Below are 12341 nucleotides of genomic sequence, written 5' to 3'. Positions count from 1 at the left end.
CAAGTGTATACTCAAAGTAACAAACTGAACTTGTACTATGCCAGAGGAAAAAGAACAAATACATTGATCAAAACTGATATTTTAATTATTTATTTTTCATAATAATAAAAATAAATTAGTCATAAACAAAAATAGTTAATTTTACCACATAGAAAATTACTGTATTTACTCACATAATTCTTCCCCCTTTCAAAACACACCTTTCTTTTTTTAGATATATCTATATATAAAAACATTATATATTTTTAATTTTACTAAAATACAGGTGATTTGAAGGGTAGTAGTAGATTTATTTGAAGGAAATTACTCCCAGCTATGATGGATAAACTCTGAGACTTCAGTTGTTGCAGCCAAGAGCATAATTTCTTCCCAGTTTGGGATTCTGAAGGATTGGTCAAAGCAGTTGACATGGTGGTATCTCTTTAGGCATCCTTCCTATTCTGATCCAGCCTTTAGAGAAACTTCTGTTGATGTTGCTGACAAAGGAACATTCTTCTCCATCCCCATACTTCCCCACAAAATCCCCACACACCAGGAAGAAATGAGGCAGGGGGGGAAAAGATCAACTATTTCCCACTACAAATTGTGTGTGTGTGTGTGTGTGTGTGTGTGTGTGTGTGTGTGTGTGTATGTGTGTGTGTGATAGAGGATAGGGTGACATGGTATGAAGTTGAGGGGAAGGGGGAACACATCAGTGAGTAAACATGATATGCAAGATGAAAAGGGTGGCAATTCAGATGTTATTCAATTACAAAGCTAGGGATAAAAATCCCTGAGCTCAGTCACATAGTATTATAACATATACTCTGCTTTAAATCCATTCAAAGAGATTGGCTAATGAGAAAGTTAAACAATGGTAGCTATGGATTTACAGTATGACATATATAAGCTGTAACATTCAAGGAAGCTGGTTTAGTATATAATCAAATAATTTTACACAAATGTAGATTGTATATGTAAATAAATACCTGTTAGGTTCCTTTTAAAAAATGAGCATATTCTAAATAATAAACTATTTTGGTGCAGAGGCCTGTTCTGTGACATAGCTCCGAATACATATTTCCTATAAACATCTTATATTTACAAATAACAAAATAATAACTTATCACAAAGTATTTCCTTCTGCCAAACCGGATGATGATGAATCTGGAGATGAGGTTAAATGGAAATCTGTTTGTGGAAGGCATTTTAATTATCTCATTCATGTGGAGAGTTAATATGCTGAAAGATGAATTTGGATTGATCTGAGAAAATTGGCTAGAGTGAATCATCATTACTGAATATATTGAATTTTCCAAGAGAGAAATTGTGGAATCACAGAAGAAAGCATTAGATTTGAACTTTAATTCCCTGCTGAGTTTCTGCTTACTAACTAGCTTTATAACTTTGGGTAAGACACTTTACTATTTCAGTTACCTCATTGGTAAAATGAAGATTACAATATTTGTATTATCTATTTCACTGGGTTGTTCTAGGGAAAGTTCTTTTCACATTGCAAAACACTAATCAAATATAAGCTATGATTGTGATTATCCAAGCAAGCAAATGATATATGAATTTCTTAGTCGATTATCTCATATCTAATATTTTTTTTCCTAGAGTGAGAAAGAGTCAGGAGAATGGGGAAGGTGGGGGGAGAGAAAAAAGAGAGAGAGAGAGAGAGAAAAAAAAAGAAAGGAGGGAGAAAAAAGGGAAAAGAGAGAAAATGAGAACTTCTATTGTGGTCCACTGTGAAAAGACAAACATTTCTTAGATCAGCATGGAATCATTTTCCTCCAATAAAGACCTAGTAAAACTGAGACAGCAGCAGTGAGCTGTAGGACAAAAGATCAATAGACCTTGGTCATGAAATGGTATGCTCAGTTCAAGTTCTACCATTAACTAGCTGTGTACCCTTTGCCAAGTTTCTCTCCTTCTCTGGCTCTCCTTTTCCTTAGCAGTCAAGGCGAGGGTTGTATTTTACTATTTCCAAAGGTTTTTACCCTAGCCTAGCCTAAAGTTAGAAAGAATGTAATAATAATAATTATAATAATGCATCCTTAAGGATTCAGGCCATAAATCAGGGCTTATCCCAGCTGTCCTTGAAGAAGGCATGCTTGTTTTCATTAATGATGGTTCAATAGTTTTATTGCCTTCCAGATAAGCCATATCTTACAACATTTAGATGCTAAAATAATAGTTGAAACAGAATTTGACTGAATTGGATATTTGTGATAACTGGATTTTTACTCACTAAATAACTTTTGCCTATTTCCCATGACTCAAGATGTCTTGAGGAAGCCAGAAATGCTGATTGTTTTGCCTGACAGGAATTTTGACAGTTCTTTCCCTAGGGTCACTGACTGACATCGGAAAATTGGGAGAGTGGTACACAACCTAATCTCGATGTAAGCAACTTAAAAAATGAAAATAAAATTGAAGGCATCACTTAAATGCAATGCTTATTAGTTCATTTAGGAATGTGTTGGTTTATAGATTTAGACCTTGATGAAGTCCCTTCATCTCTCTAAAACTCAGTTTCCCAGTCTGAAAAAGGGGGAGATTGACCTAGGTGACCTCAAAGGTCTCTTTGAACTCTCAGGATTATGATTCAAATTTTTTTCCTCTTTGATTTACTGTTCTCAGAAAGTGTCTTTTGGAGATAGTGTGGTGCAGTACAGTGAACATAATGGATTATAAATCAGAATACTTGAAGTTTGCTGCTCACTCTGTGATGTACTTCATGGGTGAACTTTGTGAACATCATTGGGCTCTTTGAGTTTCACTTTTCCCTTCTGTAAAATGGGGACATTAAGTTAGAGGTCCTGTAGGTTCTATCCAGTTCTAAATTACTGATCCTAGAATTTCTCTACTACTAAGTTTGTTAATAAGAGAGTTTAGATGATGCCTCATTTCAGAGACTTCTTTACTTCTGTGCAAGAGGGCACTTAAGAACAAATATGAGACTTATTCTTCACATTATCATAAACTCAATTAGGAGCCTCCTCTAGTGTTCAACAATTAGAAAATACTTCTTTATGCTTACTGCTTATACTAAATATTCCTTGCTACAATTTAAACTTCATCTTTTCTAACTCTAATCACCAGGGAAGCAGAAATTAACTGCTCACCATCTTCCTTAAAATATGCTTTTCAGATGGCACATATTAGCTCTCCTCCTTTGTGCAAGGAGGCTGCCTAGCTGGTATTCCCTAGAGAGATTATAATTTCTGCTGCCTTGCCTCTGGTAGGAATAGCTTATGATCCCCTTGAACAACCCAGCTGTTCCTCTCACCAAGCTAAGCCAGTGGTGACTGTAGCTTAATCTCTTTTACAGCATGTAAAGTTTCTTGATGTGTGGACTTCTGGGCTCCAGCCTGCTGCTGTCAGGTCTATTGCTGTCCAAAATGAGTCATAGAATCAAAGCTTAGAATTGGAAGGGAAGTTAGGTATCATCTAATTCAATCTCTACCCAAATCATGAATGCAAGTTACTACATACAGCCACGAGGAGCTTACTAACTCATTCCACTTTTGGACAGTTTTGTTAGGAAGTTTTTCCTTATGTTAAGCTGTAACTTGTATTTTTGGGTCCCCTTTTGACTTCTCAGAATCAAAGCCACTGCATGAAAATACTTCAGATACCTAGCTTTCTCCCCCTCTCCCCAGCACAGTTCTTTGTTCTCAAGGTATATGTCTCCAACTCTATTGCTTATCCATGAATTTGATTGACCTTGCCAGTTGTGTTGCTGTACCCATTCCAGCTTATCAATGTCCCTTCTAAAATGTGGTAATCAACCTTCTCCTCTCCTTTTTTTTTTGCAGGTGTGTAGGGTTCTTTGAGTGTGGAATACAACACATATCAGAGATGGTTAATTTGTAGGTTAATTTTGCTGAACTGCATCACCTCCTCCTATTTTTTTTTGTTATTCCTTTTTATAACTGATGATTCTCTGGGTGGATGTACATGGGAATAAAGATGATATGAAAGCAGAAAATTTCAAAAAATAAAAAGCTGGTGTCAAGAATCAACGGACTCCAGATACAGTCTAAGATAGAGAAAGCACATCAGGAAAATCAATGAGTTACAAAGAACAATGGAAAACTTCCTGGATTTGGAGTCAGAGGATTTGGATTCAAATCCTACCTTTACTATTACATGTCTGACTTTGGACAAGCTATTTAACCATTCTAAATTTGAGTTTCCTGATATGTAAAATAAGAAGGTTTGATTAAACGACTTCGAAAAATGCCTTCCAGCTCTATTCCCAAGATTCTATGAACTTCCTTGTTCTGATCTCTATAATTGTCCTTTTGCAGCCTGGAAATGCATTAATTTTTGCAGTTTCTACATCATATTGCTGACTCATTTTTGAGCCTTTGCAGTAAGCTCTTTATTCTATTATGGGTAATAGTAGAAAATTAATCTTACTAACAGCCTATAGAGACTACCACTTCTATGACTGTGAGGAATGCTAGAATAACACATCCATCTAAGCAAACTATGATCTGGAGTAATCCAATAGGTGCCTGTCTTTCTACATGGGACCACCACTCTTTATCCACTTGGGTTTACAATGGGCCAATAGACACTGAGATAAGTTGGGGAATCTCATTAGAGCTACTGAGGATCAATGCATGCATCTTATCATCCAAAGAGAATTTTGGCAGACTCAGATGAGTAGTCCCTTTTCAAAGCTGCCTGAGAGTACAGGCTACTGTCAGTAATAACCAAGCTGCCATTTCCTTTAAGATGCAACTAAATTTCATTAGAAGGATTTTCAAGTTATTGGGAACTTGTGGAATGGTTCAGCTGTAAGAATCTCTTTTCTATCCAGAAAATGTAGATATACTTAGGTCCCTTGGTTGTCAATAGGATAAAGTTTTTCCTATGATTAAATTGATTTAGCTTGAAATTCTTTTCAACATGAGGAGAAAATCTCTGTGAAAATACTGGATTACAGAATTTTTGAAGAGTTCACTCTGAGTCTGCCTTGGGTCCCTTACTCTGGTAAGTCTTAGGAGGGAAAAGATAAGCTTCTGAATAAAGGAAGAAACTGAGGTTAGAAAGGCTTATGCTTATAGCCCCTTTTAGACCATTTGCATGTATATAGACCTGTGTGTGAGGAAAGGGGTAGAGGAGGCATAGAGAAAGAACCCATTTCAGAAAAACACAGAGAAATCATTCTGAAGAAGGCTTTCACATTTGAAAACATGTTTCCATAGGGAAGCTGTCATAAGCTTGCCCCCCTTTGTCAGAGAGGTGAATCCAGGTGCCCAAGATGAGGAGTAAATCCCAAATGGGATCATGAAGAGTCAGACATAACTAATCAACTAAATAAGAACAATGTATAGAAGCAGGCTTCTGATATTTAGGAATTTACCTTGAACTTTACCCTAAACAGCATACTAGACTTGGTTTCAAGGTCTTGGGCTTTCACAGTTGACCATCCATTTCTGTGATCAGAAACCAGTCACCATACCTGGAATATTCTATTTCCTGAACCTCATGTAACTTTCCCTGGCTAAGATTCAATTCAAATCTCTTTAATAGAAGATTTTTCCCATTCCTACAGCTGGTAGTCCTTTCCCATGTATAATGTATATACTCATTTTTATCTAGTTATTAACAAGTTATTTTCTCCATTGGAATGAGATCTCACTGGTACATGTTAAATGCTCAATAAATTCTTGCTTGACTGATTGACTTCATTTATAGGAACACAGGATCATGGATTTACAGATGAGTAAACTAAGACCTAGAGAGGTCAAGGTAACACTCCAAGTGACAGAGGCAGGATTTCAGTCTTAACTCCCTGAGCCTGTTTCCTCATCTATAAAATAGAGTCAATCATGCTTGTGTTGATTTTCAAGAAGCTTGTGAGGAATGCACTCTATAAACTGTAAGGTGCTCTATAAAGTAGACTAATGGAAAGAAGTCTAAATTTGTATTCAAAGTTCAAATTCTGCCTTGGCAACTCTACGAGATGCATGACTTCAGGGGAATTACTTCATTTCTTGGGTTTAGGTTTCCTTATCTGTAAGGTGAAAAGGGTGGAACAGATGGGTTCTAAGATTCCCCTAAGCTCTAGAAACTATTTATGAACACAAAATAAAATTGTGCTATTAGTCAATGGGACAAAGAAGAAAAATTCCTGTGTAGATGAATAAAAAGAGAGTGAAAATTTCAGATAATCAAATTACTAGCTGCTCAGCCTACTAAATATTACTTCATTGGCAAAGCCATAGGAGGTCCATGCATCTATGATTTGTGTATACTCCTGGGGGGTGGGGTGGGAGAGAGAACTCTGGTCAGTTTTTCAGGAAAAAGTCTTGGGGAAAAAGACTTTGGGGAGAGAATTCGTAGCCTCTACTCAAATTCTCATTTCTAGAATGAAAATTTCCCATGCATTTGGTATTGTATATCCTGGTGAAAAGATATTAGGTTATTCAGCATTGTGACTTAGAAAGGGTATGTGATCCTTGTTAAGGCAACACAGAAAATTACAACTGCAGTGTGGTGATAAGGATAGATAAAGAGAAAGGAAAAGATAAGTAAAGTTCAAGGAGGCTGAGAGATACCAAATGACTTCTCCCCAGTCTATCTTTAGTCCACTAATTTTTAGAACATCCACAAACACCAAGAGCAACAAATATTGTGTCAACAGCAATCTGTTTAGAATGTGTTGGGGATGACAGCTTGGCTGAATGTTTCTCATGAGGGCCTTTGGTTGATCCTAGCCCATAGGATAGGATTAATCAGTGGGAATGTTCAAAGGATGAGGCAACCCTTGAGAGCATCCTTTTCCCAACCCTAACATACTCCCAGATACCCCTTCCCCAATTATATTTAACTGATAGAATGAAATTGTATTTGTGGATCTCTCAAGCCAGACAGAACCTGCTGAGAGACACCCACAGCAACACTGCTTATATCTGTCCAATTCCACAGTGACTGGAATGGGCATTATCTATGCCCTACAAAACTTGACTGTCTGTTGGCCACTCTTGTACAGGATGCACAGCATGCAGTCTTGTAATAGGTGTAGACACAGAGCCGGGCCTGGACCACCACGTTACAGTTGTAATATTTGTCTTTGCAGTTTTCATCTGGGGTGAAAGAGAGAAAAGTGGCAATAAATATCCTCCTTTCAATTTCCTGTGCCTTTCTGGTAGCTTTTTTGTAGTTGAAATATTTTCACCTCCTGTGTATACCTGGACATTCAAAGTCATGACAAAGTAGGTAAATGGAGAGTGCTGAGACCACCCTATTAAATCTTCCTTTTCAGGCCTCTAATGTTTTTGGGAGGACCCATAAACTTTATTTTCCAAATCAGTGAAACAATGTAGAAGAAGATGTGAACAGTTACTTTGTTTAACTTCAGGTAGGTGGGGTCAGAGTGTTGAAAATATATCTTTCAAGCTCAAAGAAGTGGGTATATCAACAATATCTCTGATGGGCCTCTAGGCATAAAGCAACAGTCTAGAAACCTAACTCAACGAGGAAAAAGTAGTGTAATTTGTTATCAAAGATTGATTTAATCTAATCAAGTGTGCTAGCAGAAAAATCTCCTGCATATTGAGGGTGAAATGTATGACTTTTTTTTTTAACGTATACAATTTATCCTTTAAAAATGATATTTTAAGAAAGACAGTGTCTCATTATGGATAGAGGGCTGGCTCTCCTGGGAGTCAGTTGGGCTTAGGTTCAGGTCTTGAATCTGTTGCACACATATACACATACATGTATCTATCTATCCATCTATCTATCTGTCTATATTCATCCATATGAAACATTTCCATGATAACTTATCAGAAGAGTAGGAATGACTATAATAAGGTCAGTGTATTTGTATCTGTCAGCTATTTAAATAGATATATGGGAATTTTATATATATATGTAAATATTATATTTATATAGTTATATAAAATTCATGACATATTTGTGAGGGATAAAGAAATAAAACTGGCTGGTCATAGATCATTTTACATAGCTCAAATGATAAACTGCTGTACAGAGAAATCTTTGTCTTTTGTTTTTTTTGTAATCAGAAAAGCCATTAGACAAGGGTAAATCTTGGGAGCAGATATAGGTAATGATTACCTAAACATTATCTCTTTACCAACTTATTGTGACTTAGGGTTTCTGTCATCAGAATCATTATTATAATGGACCCCAAAACCCGGACATTTCTCCAGAAGGTTTCTATTAAAATGTACATATACATATGCCTTAAGATGACCCAACTATATCCTCATTTCCTAGGTTCATTTTGCAGGTTTGGTGTTGTGACACCTAGATAGACTTTTTTCTTTTTACTTTTGCTTTTTTTCCCTCTTTTCTTAATATATGACAGTACTTAAGGTACCTGAATACTTTCTCCTTTAGATGAAAAATTGGGGGTTCACACACCAGGATTTCCAACTTACCAATTTCAGGGACACAGTCTTGAGGATTGCAAGATTCTTTCTCTTCTGGTTTATACTGAGGGTCACAGTGGTTACTTGGTGTCATATCATCTGATAGACATCTCACCTCTCGTACCCGGAATCCACCTTGGCAGCTTTTGGAGCACTGAAAGGAATAAGGGAAGACAGAAGAATTTAGGATCCTATGATTTTAAGTAGTTCATTGTCTCTAATTGGGGTTGGAGTAAGGGAAAGGCTAATTAGTTTGCAGCTTTTCTTCATACTGAGTGGTGTGTGTGTGTGTGTGTGTGTGTGTGTGTGTGTGTGTGTGTGTGTGTGTGTGTGTTTGTCTGTCTTTTTGGGTCGGTAGGGGAACTTCTTGTTTTTTTAAGCTCATAATACATTGGACACAAAAGGTCCTTAATAAATGTATGTCATCTTAAATGTTGACCTGAATATGTGCATTTGCAGGTACATGCAATTCTAATTAAGGTGAAAAATATATGAATAATGAAAATGCTTCCATAGGGGTCAGGCTTACACAGATAAACATTGTTTTTTTTTAATGGCTTCATGGGACCTTAGGTAGCTGTTTCAAGGAGAAAATCCATGTCCCTCTCTGACCCTTATATTTCTGTTCTTAGAAAGAAAAAGAATGTAAGGAAATCACTTTATTTATATCCTCATTGATTTGTGTTTATGGGAAACTGCTTTTTTTTAAAAAATATTCAGATCAAAAGCTTATAGTTAAAGCTTCACTATTCACCCAGTGGTAATTTGCTCAAATTGCAGACATTATATTTGGCAGGAAAGAGCCTCAGAAAAAAGGGGTTCTCTACCTTTTTTTGTGACCAGGGGTGTTAGTCTTATGAAGCCTATGGATCCCTGAAATCTAACCAAAGATCCCAACTGTAGGTCTTAGGTAAATCTGTAGGAGACAGAGCCACCTACTACATGAAATAGGATAGTAATCCTAAGAACAGTAAAACCTCATCATTATTTATTCTCAGTTTCTCCTGATTTTGAACACAATAAATGTTACATGGCTTTTTTCAGAGGTCAAACAGATAATAGAATTTAATTACAAGGGATATTCTATATATAGATCAGCTACCACATATTGTAGTTGAGAAAACTGAGTCTCAGAGAAGGAAATGAGTTGGGACAAGTCATACAGACAAATGGAACAGCTGAAATTGAACTCAGATCTTATAGCTCCAAATCCATTCCTTTTTCTTTCTATGGTACCATTCTAACTAGCATCAGAAACCCATATTAAAAGAAAAGATTCAAAAGAAATGAGCTGTAGGACTTACTAGTGCAACAAGATTACAAGAAAGTAGTTTTTTAAAACAGAAGTCAATTTGATTTCTTTTTTTAAAATTTATTTTTATTCTCATTTTGTACAAATTTTTTTACATTAATAAAATATTCTTGTTTACAAGTAAACAAAATACCCCTCCCCCCATGGATATAGACTTGCTTGGGCGAAAAAAAGTAAAGGGGAGAGAAAAAAAATTAAAATAAAAAAAAATAGTAATAATTGTAGGTATAGCCAGGTGGTGCAATGGACAAAGCACCAGCCCTGGAGCCACGAGCACCCGAGCCCACATCCAGCCCCGTAGACCCAACAATCACCCAGCCATGTGACATGCAAGCTACCTGATCCCCACTGCCCTGCAAAAACCAAAAAGAAGAAAAAAAATAAAGACCCAAAATAAAATAAAATAGTAATAATAATAGGGGTGGCTGGGTGGCAGACAGAGCATTGGCCCTTGAGCCAGGAGCACCTGGGTACAAATCCGGCCCCAGACACCCAAAGATCACCCTTCTATGTGACCCCAGGCACGCCACCCAGCCCCACTTGCCCTGCACCCTCCCCCAAATAATAATAATAACAAAAAATGTGCTTCAGTCTTTGTTCCAACACCAACAACTCTGTCACGGGTGGATCACATTCTTTATGATAAGTCCATCACAAAAGTTACTTCCATATTTTTCCAACGTTGCCATTGCTGATCGCAACTCCCTCCTTTCTTATTTCTCCACTACCATGTATTATATTTTCTCTCTCTTTTCACTCTGACTCTGCTTTAGGGTCACTGAGTGGCACAGTAGACAGATCCCTGGTCCTGGGGCCAAGAAGCCCTGAGCCCCCCCCATACCACCCCTTAGGCCCAGAATCCACCTGGCCCTATGGTCCTGGGCAGGCCTTCCAATCCCAGCCCCTTGCAAGAAGTAAAAAAAGAAAATGTGTTATATCTGACCACTCTCCCTCCATGGTCCATCCTCTCCTCCTTTATTCACATCCCCACCTCTTCCCCCAGCTCCCCCCCTCCTACTTACTCCAGATGCCTATACCCCATTGAGTATGTTTGCTGTTTCCTCTCCTAGCCACCTCTGATGAGAGCAAAGGTTCCCTCATTCCCCCTTGTCTCCCCCCTTCCACATCATTGCAATAGCTCATTGTAATAAAAAAATCTTAAGTGAAATATCATGGACTTCTCCTTTTTCTTTCTCCCATTCCATTTCCCTTTTTTTCTATTGACTCCATTTTTACACCATATTTTATCTTCAAATTCATCTTTCTCCTGTGCTTCAACTATAAAAGCTCCCTCTACCTGCTCTATTAACTGAGAAGGTTCATATGAATATTATCAGTATCATTTTTCTATACATGCAGTTCATCCTCATTAAGTCCCTCATATTTCCCTCCTCTCCTCCAATCTCCATGCTTCACCTGAGTCCTGTATCTGACGATCAAACCTGTTCAGCTCTGGCCATTCCAACAGGAACCTTTGAAATTCCCCTGGTTCACTGAAAGTCCATCTTTTTCCCTGGAAGAGGACATTCAGCCTTGCTTGGGTAGTTCATTCTTGGCTCCATTCTAAGTTCTTTTGCCTTCCGGTATATCATATTCCAAGCCCTACAAGCTTCCAATGTAGTTGCTGCTAAGTCCTGTGTGATCCTGACTGCAGTTCCACGATATTTGAACTGTGTCCTTCTGGCTGCTTGTAATATTTTCTCTTTGACTTGGGAGTTCTGGAACTTGGCTATAATATTCCTAGGGGTTGGATTTTTGGGATCTCTTTCTTGTGGGGATCGGTGGATTCTCTCCATTTCTATTTTGCCCTCTGCTTCTAGAATATCAGGGCAATTTTCCTGTAGTAATTCTTTGAAAATGATGTCAAGGCTCTTTTCCTGATCATGACTTTCAGGTATTCCAATAATTTTTAAATTACCTTTCCTAAGTCTGTTTTCCATATCAGTTGTTTTTTCAATGAGATATTTCACATTTTCTTCTAATTTTTCATTTTTTTTTTGGTTTTGAAGTATTGATTCCTGATTTCTGGTAAATTCATTAATCTCCCTGAATTCTATTCTTTGTCTGAAGGATTTGTTCTCCTCAGAGAGTATTCTTATCTCTTTTTCCATCTGGCCAATTTTGCTTTTTAAAGCATTCTTCTCCTCAATAACTTTTTGAACTGTTTTATCCATTTGACCTAAGCTGTTTCTTAGCATGCTATTTTCTTCAGCATTTTCTTGGATTTCCTTGACTAAGCTGCTGACTTCATTTTCATGTTTTTCCTGCATCTCTCTCCTTTCTTTTCCCAGTTTTTCTTCCAACTGCCTCATTTGATTTTCAAAGTCTTTTTTGAGCTCTATTTCTGTTTGTCTTGGAGTCTTTAGATTCAGGAGCTTGTGCTTCCTCATCTTCAGACTGAGTATTTTGATCCTTCTTGGGCTCATTTGCGAAATATTTTTCAATAGTCTTCCTTTTGTTTCTCCGCTTGCTCATTTTCCCAGCCTGGGCCTGGTTTTGGGGTGCTTCCTGAGCTTTTGGGGCACTCCCACAAGGGTCTCAGTGTGTGAGGCTCTGTCCTCCCTCCTGGTCTGTGAATGACCATATGCACCCCCCCTCTCTGCCACAGGGCTGAGGTGGCAGGGCTGATG

At 37.6% G+C, this 12341-nt stretch overlaps 1 protein-coding gene across 1 annotated transcript in view; it reads right to left on the bottom strand.

Annotated features, from left to right (window-relative positions):
* Positions 1-124: 124 nt before the first annotated feature.
* THSD4 (thrombospondin type 1 domain containing 4) overlaps positions 125-12341 on the bottom strand; it is an 82346-nt gene continuing 70129 nt past the window's right edge. Inside the window, exons 9-10 of the mRNA XM_074234537.1 lie at positions 8409-8553; positions 125-7088 (exon numbers count right to left, since the gene is read on the bottom strand). Of these exons, the coding sequence (XP_074090638.1) occupies positions 6946-7088; positions 8409-8553 (288 nt within the window). The 3' untranslated portion in view covers positions 125-6945. The remainder of the gene's footprint in view (positions 7089-8408; positions 8554-12341) is intronic.

Source organism: Macrotis lagotis, chromosome 4 (genome assembly GCF_037893015.1).
Source record: "Macrotis lagotis isolate mMagLag1 chromosome 4, bilby.v1.9.chrom.fasta, whole genome shotgun sequence".
NCBI classification, from domain to species: domain Eukaryota; kingdom Metazoa; phylum Chordata; class Mammalia; order Peramelemorphia; family Peramelidae; genus Macrotis; species Macrotis lagotis.
The sequence above is the reverse complement of the archived record's forward strand: the minus strand, read 5'-3'. Positions and strand labels throughout refer to the sequence as shown.